Source organism: Sander lucioperca, chromosome 11 (assembly GCF_008315115.2).
Source record: "Sander lucioperca isolate FBNREF2018 chromosome 11, SLUC_FBN_1.2, whole genome shotgun sequence".
In the NCBI taxonomy this organism is placed as follows: domain Eukaryota; kingdom Metazoa; phylum Chordata; class Actinopteri; order Perciformes; family Percidae; genus Sander; species Sander lucioperca.
In genome coordinates this window covers 33,926,741-33,940,581 of record NC_050183.1, presented here as the reverse complement: position 1 = coordinate 33,940,581, position 13,841 = coordinate 33,926,741, and the positions used below count along the sequence as shown (strand labels likewise).

The 13,841-nt window shown below is 39.9% G+C and overlaps 1 protein-coding gene and 1 long non-coding RNA gene across 2 annotated transcripts; both read left to right on the top strand.

The window, feature by feature from the left end:
- Positions 1-311: 311 nt before the first annotated feature.
- Positions 312-11,241, top strand: LOC116063515. Its single transcript, XR_004108291.1, has 3 exons — positions 312-450; positions 4,329-4,331; positions 11,229-11,241. It is a non-coding gene; the product is annotated as an uncharacterized LOC116063515 (long non-coding RNA).
- Positions 10,336-11,706, top strand: si:dkey-44g17.6 (guanine nucleotide-binding protein G(I)/G(S)/G(O) subunit gamma-12). The gene is given in 3 exon segments (XM_036007661.1): positions 10,336-10,663; positions 10,736-10,757; positions 10,760-11,706. Coding segments are annotated over 3 exon segments (273 nt in total). The 5' UTR covers positions 10,336-10,510; the 3' UTR covers positions 10,858-11,706.
- Positions 11,707-13,841: the final 2,135 nt, after the last annotated feature.

Here is a 13,841-nt window from a genome sequence, read left to right as displayed (position 1 = left end):
TTCTTGGTGAAAAACTGGGTTACAGTTTGACACCCTTAAATTTGTCTTTCCTCTCTCTCTTTTCTCTCTTTCCTTTTTTGAAAACCAGATTTTGATTTAACGTTACTTGGCAACATTGTGGTCACTGTAGTTCTGGTGCATCTACTGACTGCAACTAAACACTCACAGAGTGAGTGCGCTAAGACAGGACCAAACCATTTCATGCAGATACAGGGGGGTGGTCGGTCAATATGGATGTTTACTTTTTGGTCAATGGGGATATTTAACTTTTACTGCCAAAAACAAGTAAAAACAAAGAGATCATTAATTTTATTATTATATTTGAAATATATATACTGAATGATGATGGTTTAATAATTTTATATTAGTTTTTATCTATTTTTTGGGGCCCCTGTCAGTCATGGGCCCTTGAAATTGTCCTAACTTTTCCTGCCTATATGGCGCCCCTGTGTGTACTTCAAAAGTAGTTTTAGTCATGCAACAGAAAACTCAGATTAGACAGATTGCTGTCTGGATTTACCCTGCAGAGAGCTGAGGAGCAGTTAACCATAGTCCTCATAAATCCACCGGAGTTTAAAATTACAACACAAAGAAAGCGGAAGGTAACGGAGCAATCCCAGAAGTGGAATGTTGTGGATACAGACTATTGCAGTGGTGGTTTCAGCAATAAATCAAAATCTCCACCATGTCTGTTCGCTACATCCAGGAGACAGTTAGCTTAGCTTTGTAGATTGATAACTGGGAAAACAGCAAGCCAGACTCATAACTTTTTTTTTGTTTTTTGGGGGATTTAACAAATGAGATATAATGTGTTAATTAGTGAGCTTTAGAGCTGTTGGTAGGCAGACGTCTTTCCTCTTTGGCAGACCCAGGCTAGCTGTTTTTCCTGGCTTCCAGTCTTAATGCTAAACTAAGCTAACTGGCTGCTGGCTATAGCTTCAACATTTGGCGTACAGGCATGGTATTAATCTCCTCTTCCTCTCAGCAAGACAGCGAATGAGCCAAAGTAGTTTGCCAAAGTATTGCACTATTCCTTTCATTTGTAATGTTTTATTATACAGCAAAGGCTAAAATCTACTGTTATAATGCTATAATTCCTCAGAACCAGCAGGTTTACTGTAAAGCTGCCCACCACACTGCCCGGAAACAGGATTATTTAAAATTCAGCACATTTGAGGCTTAGGACCTCACTTGATCAGGCTGCTCCTTCAAATGAGCTGCACAGCAGAGTGTGGTGTGTGTCCACACCAGGGGAATGAACCAATATATATATTTATATATATGTGCATAATTACGACAACCTGAAAATAATGTTAATAGGCTATACTTGCTCAAAGCCATGAGGAGAAAGTTTGTTTTACTGCAACTTTTATCATCCTGTTACAGAAGGACAGGTATAGTATAAATGTACAAGACTTTGCTCACATTGCATTGTGACTACATTTTTCTTGGGCTAAATGCAACACAGTATTAATGTATAAGCAAACAATGAGACAAGATGGAGAATAGTTCAAAAGAAAGACAGATCAAAGAAAGTGATTCAATGTAATACAATTGTATCTTTAATTTTCATCTTTGCACTGTTCAAACCATAACAGTGGAGTATATATCAGCTATGATCAAATGCTGTCAGGTTACTTGTCTACATTACTGCCACTTTCAAGGCAATAATACAACCTCATACACAACAATGGAGCAGTTACACAGAAAAGCTTTGTTAACATCTTTTACAGCACATTTGAAACATATAGAGCTTTATAGTAGCCGCTGGCGTCACACAGAGTCCCTGCAGATGTTGGTTGGTGAGGAACAGACCATATGTGACGCAGCTCTCCCTTTTCCTGTGTCCACTCATGCTTTGCTCGTACAGCTGAGGGCTTAAATACTACAGCTGTGTTGATAAGAGAGCCACGACATGGAGTGTTAAGTGGAATTTGTGCACAGGTCAAGAAAGCTAAAACTATGAAATCAGCTTGTATAGTCTGACTGTTACAAAAAGTGCAATTGAGGTGTTTTAATTTTGTGTTTTTTTAGAAAGGCTTGAATAGTCACTCTGCAGCTATGCTTTCTGTTTCTTTGGCTACTGGACCGTGTGTGTAGCTTCTATTTTTAAAGCTTCCACATATTTAATCATTTATACTTTAGAGCGTAACTGGCGATACTGCTTCCTGTGTAGGAAGCGGAAGGGAGTGGGTGGGGGGATTAGAGGGATGCATGGTCTTGTCTCCCTTCTGTAGTCCATGTTTCATCTGCCTTCCGTTTCATCATGTCCCCCCGCCTTTGTAATATCCTGCACCAAAGCACAGAGCAAACAATTACCACACCACATGTCAAATATTACAGAGCCACTTTCTGCTGTGTTTTTTCATTTGTTCCAGCAACAAAAGCTGCAAGTTATCAATGCTAAAATATTGTTGGGTACACAGAGAAATTCTCATTTATTTCTCAACAGCATGTACAGTGTTCTACTATGAATTGAACACATGATGTTTTTTTAAGATGTTTTTTTTATTATTTTTTATAGAAAACTTCAGGGTCCAAAAGCAGCTGCCCCCTTTGGCCAGAGTGAAAGGTAGAAAATTGCAACGGTGCAGCCTGTCTTTCAAGTAGTTCAGGGAATGACGTAATGAGCCAGTAAAAGAAAACCATTCTGTCCTGGAAGTGGGAATTGTGAAACAGGAGTCCGTTAGGTTGGGCCACAGCTTTTACGCACATTGAGTCAATTCCAGACAGTCAACTGTCACTTCTGGGAAGTTGCACAGCTTTGTTTGTGCAGTAACATTTTAGTAACTTCACTTCTTATAATGTCTGCAATATTGTGGAAAAAGCTGGTCATTCATTAAACTATGTGCTGCAACCTATGATGCAGCTTTGATAAGTTTTAGTGGTATATCTAGGGGCATGATTCCAAGGATGGTGATGCCAGTCTGTCAGCTGGTCAACCGTTTTGATCAAGACTCAAATTTTAAAAAGATTACCATAACATTTTGTAAAGACATTCCCTCACTTTCCTCTAGCCAGCTGCTCAAGGTTTTCACTTAGCCTGTAAAATTACTAAGATTGGCACAAAATGCCCCCTATAGGATGAATCATTTGGTGATGATGGTAACTTTTTTCATCTTACGCCATCATTCATCATCAAAATTTGTATTAGTCCAATACTTTGGTTTATGACCTACAAACTATTCTATCAGCCTTACATCAGATGTACTTTGTCTTTTTGTGCTAATTAACAAATATTAGCATACTAACACATTTAACTAAATTGGTGACAATGGCAAACATTATCTGCTAAACATCAGCATGTTAGAATGGTCATTGTGAAGTTGTTAGCATGCTGATGTTAGCATTCAGCTCAAAGCACCACTGTGTCAAAATACCTCACAGAACTGCTAGCAAGGCTGTAGATTTAAGTTTATATATACATATTATATGGAAAACTGCCATGGTACCATTACATAAGGACGTTGATGTCAGTGATGTCAACAGCTACCTTTCAGTAGTTAAGCTTTGCCTCTTGGCAAAAGTCCTTAAATCTTTGGTTAACTCAGAACTATGTCCCCTTATCGACTCACTGAATGTACCATAGCAATTTGTGTTTTACCTGCAGTTGCAGGTCATTCTCCTAGTAAAAAAAAATCATTTGGTTATAGAGCATTCTCCTACCGTGCCCCTCATCTTTGGAATGGCCTCCCACTACATGTTAAAGGGCAACTATTATATAGCATTTTCAGGTGTTTACTTGTATTTTGTGTTTGTACTAGAAAATGTTTACATGCTTTAATGTTAAAAAAACTGCCCATGGCTGCTGCACCTGTATTCACCCTTCTGCACTGTAAAAGCTGAGACTGAGGTTAATTAATATTTAATAAAAAAACCAATAGTAACCTTTACATAATAAAAGACTATGTGCAGTTTGAAATCACATTGAGCTGAATTCAACAAATTTTAATTATTTATTAATTGCATTTAATCAGTTTTGTTTGAATAAAATCAACTTTGAATCACTGAGTAGAATGTAATTGGGTTTTATAAGGAAAGTCAAAGTTGCAGAAAATTGATAACTTTTACTTATTGGGAGGTCTTTGGTTTTAATCACCTTACACGTTCAGCTATTTTGCGGCACATGGACGTTACATCAATCATCTGCCACACATTTCAGGACTGCTGTTTTCCCAAAGGTAAGACCTGTTTAAGCATTGGTAGTAAATGAACAATACATAACCAAGTTTCTTAAGCAGTTGAACATTGTGTTGCCTTACTCCAAGTTACTAAACATGCATACTTTACTGAGTTGTAGCTAAATGTAGCTAGAAGTTAGCCTGAAGTCAGTTATTTGAAGTCAGTCTGCATTATCTTTTATTTCGACTAAAAGCATGGCAGAACTGAAAAAGTGGCTGGATCAATGTCACAATTTCATGTGACTTTACTAAGTAGGCCTATAGTGGTATACAGTAGGGCTACCAGCTGATCTACTTTTACCAATTTTCCTGGCCTCAGTTTTTATCTGTCCCCCACCTTGACAAGCTAGCTAACGTTAGCAATAGCCAACCTAGAGACTGTTAGGAACAGTTTTGCTCTCAGAGGTGAGTAATTGACATTGTACATAAACCGCAATTCGTTTTCTTTAGCATATTGTAGCCTACTCAAGTAACAATTTTTACTCAAATAACTTGCAACATTGAAGATTGTAGAATGCTAGTCAAAACATATCACAAGAAGATAGTCAGCTAACAGTGAGGTCTAAAATGATATAAAATTATGATCAGAATTAGGTTGCTTCTTGCTTTTAAAAATGTTGTAAAAACAGCGTAGACTTGTAATATTTGACTTGAAGCTGGTTTATGGGCCACATTGTTAGATACATAATCATATGATTTGATTAATCTTGGATCCAAACCTCCCACTTCATATGCATACTTTGTACTGACTTTTAAATATTTATTCTTTGCACTCTGTGATGATTAAATAATTGTTGTCTCTGTACAGATAATAGCAAGGAGGAGGCAAAGAGGACCAGGACAATCCCTCCTGAACAGTCGGTTAGTGTGAATGAAGTAAACTTGATTCCTTGTATACATAACTACTGGCAAAATACTACAAACTGTCTACATAATGAATTCTCAAAATAAGTGTTAAATGTGTTCATTCAGGAAACTGTTGACCTGACCAAGGAAATGAGGATTCTGGAGGTCAGAAAGAAACTACCATAACATGAGACATAAAATAACATAAATGTTTCTGAACTTAAAAAGCTTAAAACAAAATACTATAGAAGTTATTTTGACATACGATATGCTTTGCAGATTACAAGATGTTGTCTCGAAGACATATTGCTTGAGGTGGTCCTCCAGGATGGTGATAAGGCACTGATGACCTTGGCCATAGTCTGTTTCTCCTTCAGAGACATAGTCACTGATGAAAACTTCCGGGAAAGAGCTCACTTTCTGTGGCTTGACAGTAAGTAAAAAATGATGCTTTGATGATTGCCAACTTTAAAAGTTTCAGCATATTTAACACATGAAGCATAGTGTTCAATTTGATAATCCTAAAATTGTGTAATACAGGTGTGACTAATTGGAGCAGGTTCTCCACCAAATACAAAAAAGAATTCTGGACAATGTACTCAGTGATGAACTGCTCCCAGTGCTTTTGTCCATACAAGAGCTGCATGCCGGGTATTTATACTGTATAATGTGCTTTGAAACTGGATGGCTGTTTGAGTTGCCACTTTTTCACAAAAAAAGTCTGAAACAAAACAAATCTAAACACTGTATGATAACGAAACGTGAGTATGCTTTTGTTCTATACCCACAGGTTACGGGGTGAGCTGCGGGGGATATATTCTGAAGATCCCCACCTTGGATTCTGCAGCCATTTCTGCCAAACTAAGGGCAGGATTTCCTGAGGAGGGATAACGAGGATCTGCACACACAAGAATAAAAAAATAAACACGTTACACTCTTTCCAAGACTCCTTTTTATTTTTATATTCTATATCATTTTCACACTTACTGGGAAATTTCTGCAAATACAATTGCTTATCAGCAAGGCGAGAGGGCATGAGACGGGAGGCTCCAGGTTGCAGCCATAGAATGAATGGATTTTTAGTTTGCCTATAGTCTGCATTTATTTTATAGACGGACAAAGTATTTTATTCATTAGCATGATAGTCTGCATTTATTTTATAGACAGATATTTCGTGAAGTATTTTATTCATTTGTATGATTGCCGTTAAAAAACACCCAAAACACCAAAGTAGGAAGGAGACATAGCGGACCAGACGCAAGCTTTTACTTTGAAAGGTAGAAGCTCAGGGACGGGCATGAGATGAGAGGGCATGACACAGAAGGCTCCAGGGTGCAGCCATATAGTCTTGGATCGGGTAGTGGATCTGTAGTTCAAATGAGACATAATGAGACATTACGACAGCGGTAATGGACAATTCCGCTTCCAACCTGTAGGGCGACCGAAGTGGGAAAAGTGCTTTAGTGTTGCTTTAAAACGGTAAGGCTACGTTCAGACTAGAGTTTAGATTCTTGGCCCAAGCCCGAGCCCGACCCGAGCCCAACCGGACCTCGGGTCGGGCTCGGGCCGTGATTTTCCACCACATCCTCGGGCCGGGCCGGGCCCGGGCCGGACCACACCTGGGCCGGACCCTTGATCAAGCAATTTTATTTATTTTTTTTTTTTTTATCCATTACCTTATTATCCTATTTGGGTGGGGAGATAGCTATGCCATAATCAGAAATATTATAAATATATATATATATATATATAGGCTATATAAAAGTAACAAATGTGTACAAAAGTTAGGCTGCAGTTACAAAATGCAGCACGTGTCATAGTCTCCTCCTCTCGCACGCATCACACCGGGAGCTTGAAGATGTAAAGAAAAAAAGAAAAACAGGAGAATTAACTTTGAGCAAGTGTGGAGGAAAGTCGGAGGTATGGAAGCAGTTTAAACAAGTCGTGGGCAGTGACAACAATATGTTGTTCATCATTGTTTCTTTTTTTTTTTTACGTTTCTTCACTCGGATCCCCACCTTGGATTCTGCAGCCATTTCTGCCAAACTAAGGGCAGGATTTCCTTCACTCGGATCCACTTGCGATCCGTTCCATTCTAAACAAACAGCAGTTTACAGGCTTCGTCCTTGTTGTATTATTCTAAACAGATTTCTGCAGTTCAAACAACTCTGAATTGTAGTTGAGAACGTCAGTTATAACGGCCCACGTATTAAAAAATTGTCGGGTTTAAATCGGGCTCGGGCTCATAATTACAGTTAATGTGTCGGGCCGGGCCGGGCTCGGACACAACGTGCTCGGGCTCGGGTAGGTTCGGGCTTGATTTTTTGGGCCGATCTAAGCTCTAGTTCAGACTGCAGGCAAAAGTGGCCCAAATCTTATTTTTTTTGGGGTCAAGTGACTAGATCAGACTTCTTCAAAAGTAGTGTGAACACTCAAATCTTGCCCAGATCGGATTTTTTCAAATCAGATTTAGACCACTTCCATATGTGGTCCTGAATCAGACCCAGGTCAGATTTTTTTCAATGCGGCCGCAGTGTGAACAACCAAGGCGGATTTGATGCGACTTTTACGTCAAGCTACATCGACATTTGTCACAATTATGCACATTAAATTAAAACTTGACTAGGCCTACAAAATGGAGGACAGTGATGGAGTCAATGGCTGGAGAGTGAGGTGTTAGACCTAATTAGTGTATGGGAAGATACTTCAATTCAATCAAAACTAGAAGGATAATACTGTAACCGCTCCGTTTTTGAAAAAATAGCAAACGAAATGGAAGAACGGGGACACAGGAGAACATGGCTGCAGTGTCAAAGGAAGGTGAAGAGCGCTTCATTCTTCTCCTCTTCAGCACCTGCTCATTATTGTTACGGCTGCCATTACACAAACATTTTGAAATAAAAGCGAAAATGCTTACTTCCTCCATAACCTCCCTAACTTTAGTGCAACAGCGTGCTGCGTCTGATGTCATTGTTATTGTTCTTTTGTGCATGCGGGTCAGTTCAAAACCGCAAACAGTTCACACCGGAATCTGATATAGGCCACATTTTAAAAGGTAATGTGAACAGCCAAACAAAAATTAAGCATTAAGACTTGCGGTGTGAACGTAGCCTAAGTGAAAGTTAAAATCTAAAGAATGTGAACTATCCCTCTGATCTCTCCCACCCAGTACCGTCACCACACACCGTCAAACATCGCAGATAAAGGCTTCTGAACCAAACATTACCCAATTGGACATGTTTCAGCAGGAATGTGACCCAAAATTGGAGAGAATTTAACAAATTGGCAGCCAAGATGACAACTTGTACTGCTGTTAGCATGTAGCTACTATAGTTAACAGTGGACACTAATGGCGTTTTTCCATTACAAGGTACCTGCTCGACTCGCCTCGACTCTACTTGCCTTTTTTGGTTTTCCGTTATGAAAAAAAGTCCCTGGTACCTGCCAACAGGTACTTTTTTAAGTATCACCTCCATCGAGGTTCCAAGCGAGCTGAGGCCATACCAAAAGGTGACGTGAAAACCTGCAGACTACTGATTGGTCAGAGAGAATCGTCACTAATCACTGCGTCACCATTGCTTTTTAAATAGTTTAGCCAGCAGTGTTTTTTTTGTTGCCTCCAGCTTCTTTTGAAACAAAATGTGTCTTCTGGCTGTGGCAAACAGCCACATGCTGAGAATCATCAGAAAAAACAACACACCTTCGACGTTCTGGATGTGTTGCGTTTGGTCACAGCAGTTTCCTGCGGCGTCGCTATGACGACCAGCCACGCTCGCCTCACGCATGAGGCGGTACTCTGCAATGGAAAATGGAGGATGGGGCACCGCGGCCGAGTTGAGTCGAGCAGAGCTGAGTAGAGCTAGTACTAGCAGTGAGTAAGCGCCATAATAGAATATAGCAGCACTTTCTATCGCAGATAAAGGCTTTTTAACCAAATACCACATAACTGGGAATGTTTTGGAGTAATGTGACCCAGAATTGGGCAGAATTCTGGCAGCCAAGGAGACATTTTGCGACAATGTTAACACCACCGCAGTAGCGTAGTTAAAAAAACAGACCAGTCCTGCCTACCTGGAGCAGACGACCAATCATAGCAGGCCTGCTTAGAGTTGCGCAACACTTAGCCGAGAGTAGAAAAAACCGGAGTGTTCAGTTGGGAAGCTGAACGTTATAGCTCACGGGGGTTTCTCTTAAATACGTTATTTGGCCACGTTTAACATGAAAATCTAACATTATAACATTGTAGATGTGACAGAAAATACGAAAATGCATAATATGTCCACTTTAAAGAAGCTCACTCAGTTGACATTTTTAAATCTAGATTGAAAACCCACCTCTACTCATTATATTATAGCCAACCATAGCACACCATCCTTTCTGCGTCCTTCAGAAACAAACCTTTTAACTTATTGTTTTATGTTGCTGGTTTTATATTGTTTTAATGCTGTTTATTAATAATAATAATAATACTAATAATAATAATTTATACTTTATTAATACCGCAAGGGGAAATTACAATTTTTCACTCTGTTGGTATTACACACAGGCCTGAATTACACACACATGCTCAGTACCTATACATGCACTAATGGAGAAATGTCAGAGTGAGGCGGCTGCCCATGGAAAGTCACACCGAGCAGTTGGGGGTTCGGTGCCTTGCTCAAGAGCACTTTGGCAGTGTCCAGGAGGTGAACTGGCACCTCTCCAGCTACCAGTCCACCACCATACTTTGGTCCGTATGGGGACTTGTACCAGCAACCCTCCGGTTCCCAACCCAACTCCCTACGGAGTCCCTCCGCTACTGCCAATTGTTTTGCTGTTGTGTGTTATTTATGTGTTCTTTTAATTAGAAAGTGCTACATTTGATTGATTGATTGATTGATTGATTGATTGATTGATTGATTGATTGATTGATTGATTGATTGATTAGGCATTTTGGGACAAAACTGTTCTGGGGACTTCCTGAGAGGAACTGCCCACTGGTGAGATCCCTCTAGAACTATATAGCTACCTTAAGGTTTTTTTTTCTGTTTGCATTCGCACCGCCACTTTTTAAAATAAACACCCTGTGCAGACTCTCGATTGTCACATCGCATCATTGCATTACATCACTACACTATTTTAACAACTACAACGCAGCTACAAGTCTTTGATCTATGTCGTTCATAACTGGACTAAGTGGAAGAAACCATTTAACTATGCAGACTACTTACTTCTATGGAAGAAGCACAAATATCCTGGAAAAATGCAGGGCAAGCAAGACGCTCCGCTCCAGATCAACATATGACAGGGCGTTAGTTTCTAAAAGGATTAAATTATTTTGACTTTGAAGGCAGTGGTATTCTCAGCAGCATGGCCTTTGTGCTTAATTAATCCTACAGGAACATCTTGTTGCCAGGAGTCATTTAAATAGATGTATTACACTGTGGCTTTGTTGGTTTCCTCTGTGCAAATACCAACTGCATCTCCACACTAATTAATGCATGTACAGTAAGTGTATTTTGTTCCAATCAAGGTTTGTGTACAGCTGTCCAAAGGCTGCCTTGTCATCAAAAATGCAGAGCTCCAGTAGCATAGCTCAGGCCAGGCGGATGGTGCAGCAGCTGAGGATAGAGGCCAGCATCGAGAGGATAAAGGTGCTTTTATAATCAGTTATTCAGACTTCTGTATGTCAAGGTAGATTAGCGTGTGGACAGATTTTTTTGCAGGCGTCAAAGGCTTCATCAGACCTGATTACTGTGGAGAACATGCTAAGAATGACCCGCCGTTCATGGGCATTCCCACTTCAGAAAACCCTTTCAAGGACAAGAAGCCTTGCACTTTTTTGTAGGGGAACACCTGAACTCTTGCTGCTTTCCTTTGGATTTATGTGGAATAAAAAAAAAAAGCTGATAGTAATACCATTCACAACTTATCTTAAGGCCAGTGTTTCCCCCGTACCTTTTCGCATGCCTGCTAAAGTTCAAGGACTGTATTCCTCTCTGCTTTGCAGTCAGATAGCAGTTACAGCAAAGAATCTGCCTGAAGCTGCGGCCTAAAAGGAGCTGTGCCATCGATGGGAGAGTTCCTGACTCAGCACGCTTAAACAAGCCCCCCCAATCATTGGTCCAATCAGATTTAGGCTTTCAGCTTTCACCTCTTACTTTCATCAGGCTTGCTTCAGGAAACAGTTGTTGTAGGTTGTGTGCTACTGATAATGAGCACCAGAGATAATAATATCTTATTGCCGGACGGGTTAACTGTGCTGTCCATTACATGGAGACAAATAGAAAGAGTGGAGGTCCATTGCCACTGATGCACAGCTCCTGCTCCTAATGTCACTATGTTCTGTCTGCAGAGCCTAGGCTTACTACTGTACAGGCAATTTGAAACCTGGTTAACAATGTTAGTTTGAAACATTTCATGTTAACAACTGCTCTAAAACTTCCTCTGATTTTATTATGACAACCTATGACTGGCAGTGGGTGGTTGTGACTTGATTTACTTGTGTGTTGGTGCTCATGCAAAACATAAGCAACTAATTTGACATTTTACCAGCCATGGCCTTAATAATGAAGTGATCTGGCTTCAACCTCACAACTACCTTTTAATCACATAAATGCTGTTGTCTTATACTGTGAAGTCTAATACTATAGGCTGTTGTGTGTATGACAAAATATTTAAAAATGACTCATGTTCAATAATACATTACATTTAGATATATCTCATATGTCTATAAATATTATTGTAGTGCAGTATATATGTGTGTATACATACAGTACACAGTGTGTACTCAACCTCAGTATCTACCTATTACATATAGCATGCTTTCTGCTGGTATTCATGACATATAGTCTATATTGTGTGGGTAGTAACACTTCCCTGCTTAAACTGCGAGAGAGATACCTACAATAACTACTCTGCCCTAATTTGCACTCATTAGTCCATTTTCGTCCCATTGTTAACCAATTTTCATGCCTTTGTTGGATTCACAGGTCCCTGTGTTTGAACAAGAGGATGAGTGTCTATATGTATCAGGTCAGAAGCGCATAAACGTTCTTGTTTGCTCTAATTTCTCAGTGGAAGTTATGTGCCCCTGGACCCTGACCAGTCTGTTATGCAGCTCTGAGCAGCCCTTTCTCTCCTTTCTCAGTCTCCTCAGGTTTGATGTTACATCCAGGTCAGGCCAGATTTGTTGGCCTACATTGATGTAACCCTCACTCGAGTCAGATGATGGATAGCGCTGGCTTTGTAGCAGCATCGTTTGCAGTGATTGTATTACTTGTCAGTGCAGCGCAGAAGCTCCGGGATAAGCCATTAATCCAGTATCTCTTATATCTCACCTACTTTTAATGGCCCCTCCCTGTATGACATGAAAGCTTTACTTTGTCATGTTTTGTGTCTCGTCCAGTCCAGTGTGCACTTGGCTCTAAAAATGTTTCAGTTCTGCTGATTGCCAACTACTCTGAAAAAGACAGCAGCAAAACCTCAGTGTCATTGAAAAAACAAAACTATTGTTCTGCTGTAGACTGTGGAGCTGAAGGGACTCTAACATCAGTTCAATGGAGTGTAGATCTGCATGTTTATGCTTTCTGCACATTTTATCACATTTGCAAACTGCACCCTTTAACTTCGGTCAATTTAACACAAACCCTCAGGCCACTCTGTCACACCCCACACTATTCTCCAGTCTTCCAGTCAGTCCTTCATTTTGACACACTTTTCCCTCCCAACCGCTTTCCACCACCTGATAGGACCACTGGGAGGAGATTGTTGTCCTCTTAATATCCCCGGCTACATACTGACATCTCTGCAGCAGGTCAGCCTCTCTGCACACGCTGTCTGTTAATTAAAAGTGTGACTATTGTCAGTGGTTAGGGGGAACGCCTCTATTCAGAGGGCTATTTTTGCCATGAAGCTAAAGTACTGTATAGCTCTAGCAATGGAGACCTGAATAGCCCTGACTCATGCATCTATTGTCTTGTGACCCTCTGTGTAGAAGGCTTTGTCCCTCCCCACTCTGCGCAAGCACCAATCATTTCTGGTTTTCTCTTTTTGCATAGTCTGAAATGGGTCTTCAATATGTTTTTTTTCCTTGCAGTAAATTCAGCTCTGATTGTGTAGGTGCAAAAGGCCTTGAATAATGAGCTGTCACGATGATCACCATCCCACTTAGAAATGTACTACAATGGGAATGCTCCTTCCCTGTATGCAACTAGATCCTCAATATGTGCAAAAGGTAACATTTTACTGATATTCCCATGCAGGAGAAAAGCTGATTTATGTACCTTTACTCAAGTACAATTTTGAGATACTTATACTTTGAGTACTTCCATTTTCTACTACTTTATACCCCTACTCCACTACATATCAGAGGCAAATACTGTACTGTTTACTCCACTAGTCAGATTCAGATTCAGATTAATACAAAAAATTATCAACAAATGAAATATGATGTAATATTATAGGTTTAGATAAAATTTGCCAGCTGCAACACTTACTGCAAAAGAAATTATAATCCAAAATATAATATGGGCCATTCTGCATATTTTGTACTTTTAATTTCAGTACTTCAAGAATATGTGGATACTTTTGTACTTCTACTTAAGTAGATTTTTAAATGCAGGACTTTTGCTTGTAAGTAAATCGTATTTCCAGTGGTGCATTGCAACTTTAACTTAAGTAATATCTTCCACCACCTCTTGTAGCAGATTTAGCCTAGAACAAAGTTCTACGTGAAGTTGTAAATAACATATTTTTGATTCGAAACTGAAGTAAAAAGTTGGTAATCATTCTAACATTATCATGCTTTTGGTCCAAGAGATGCACGCTGCA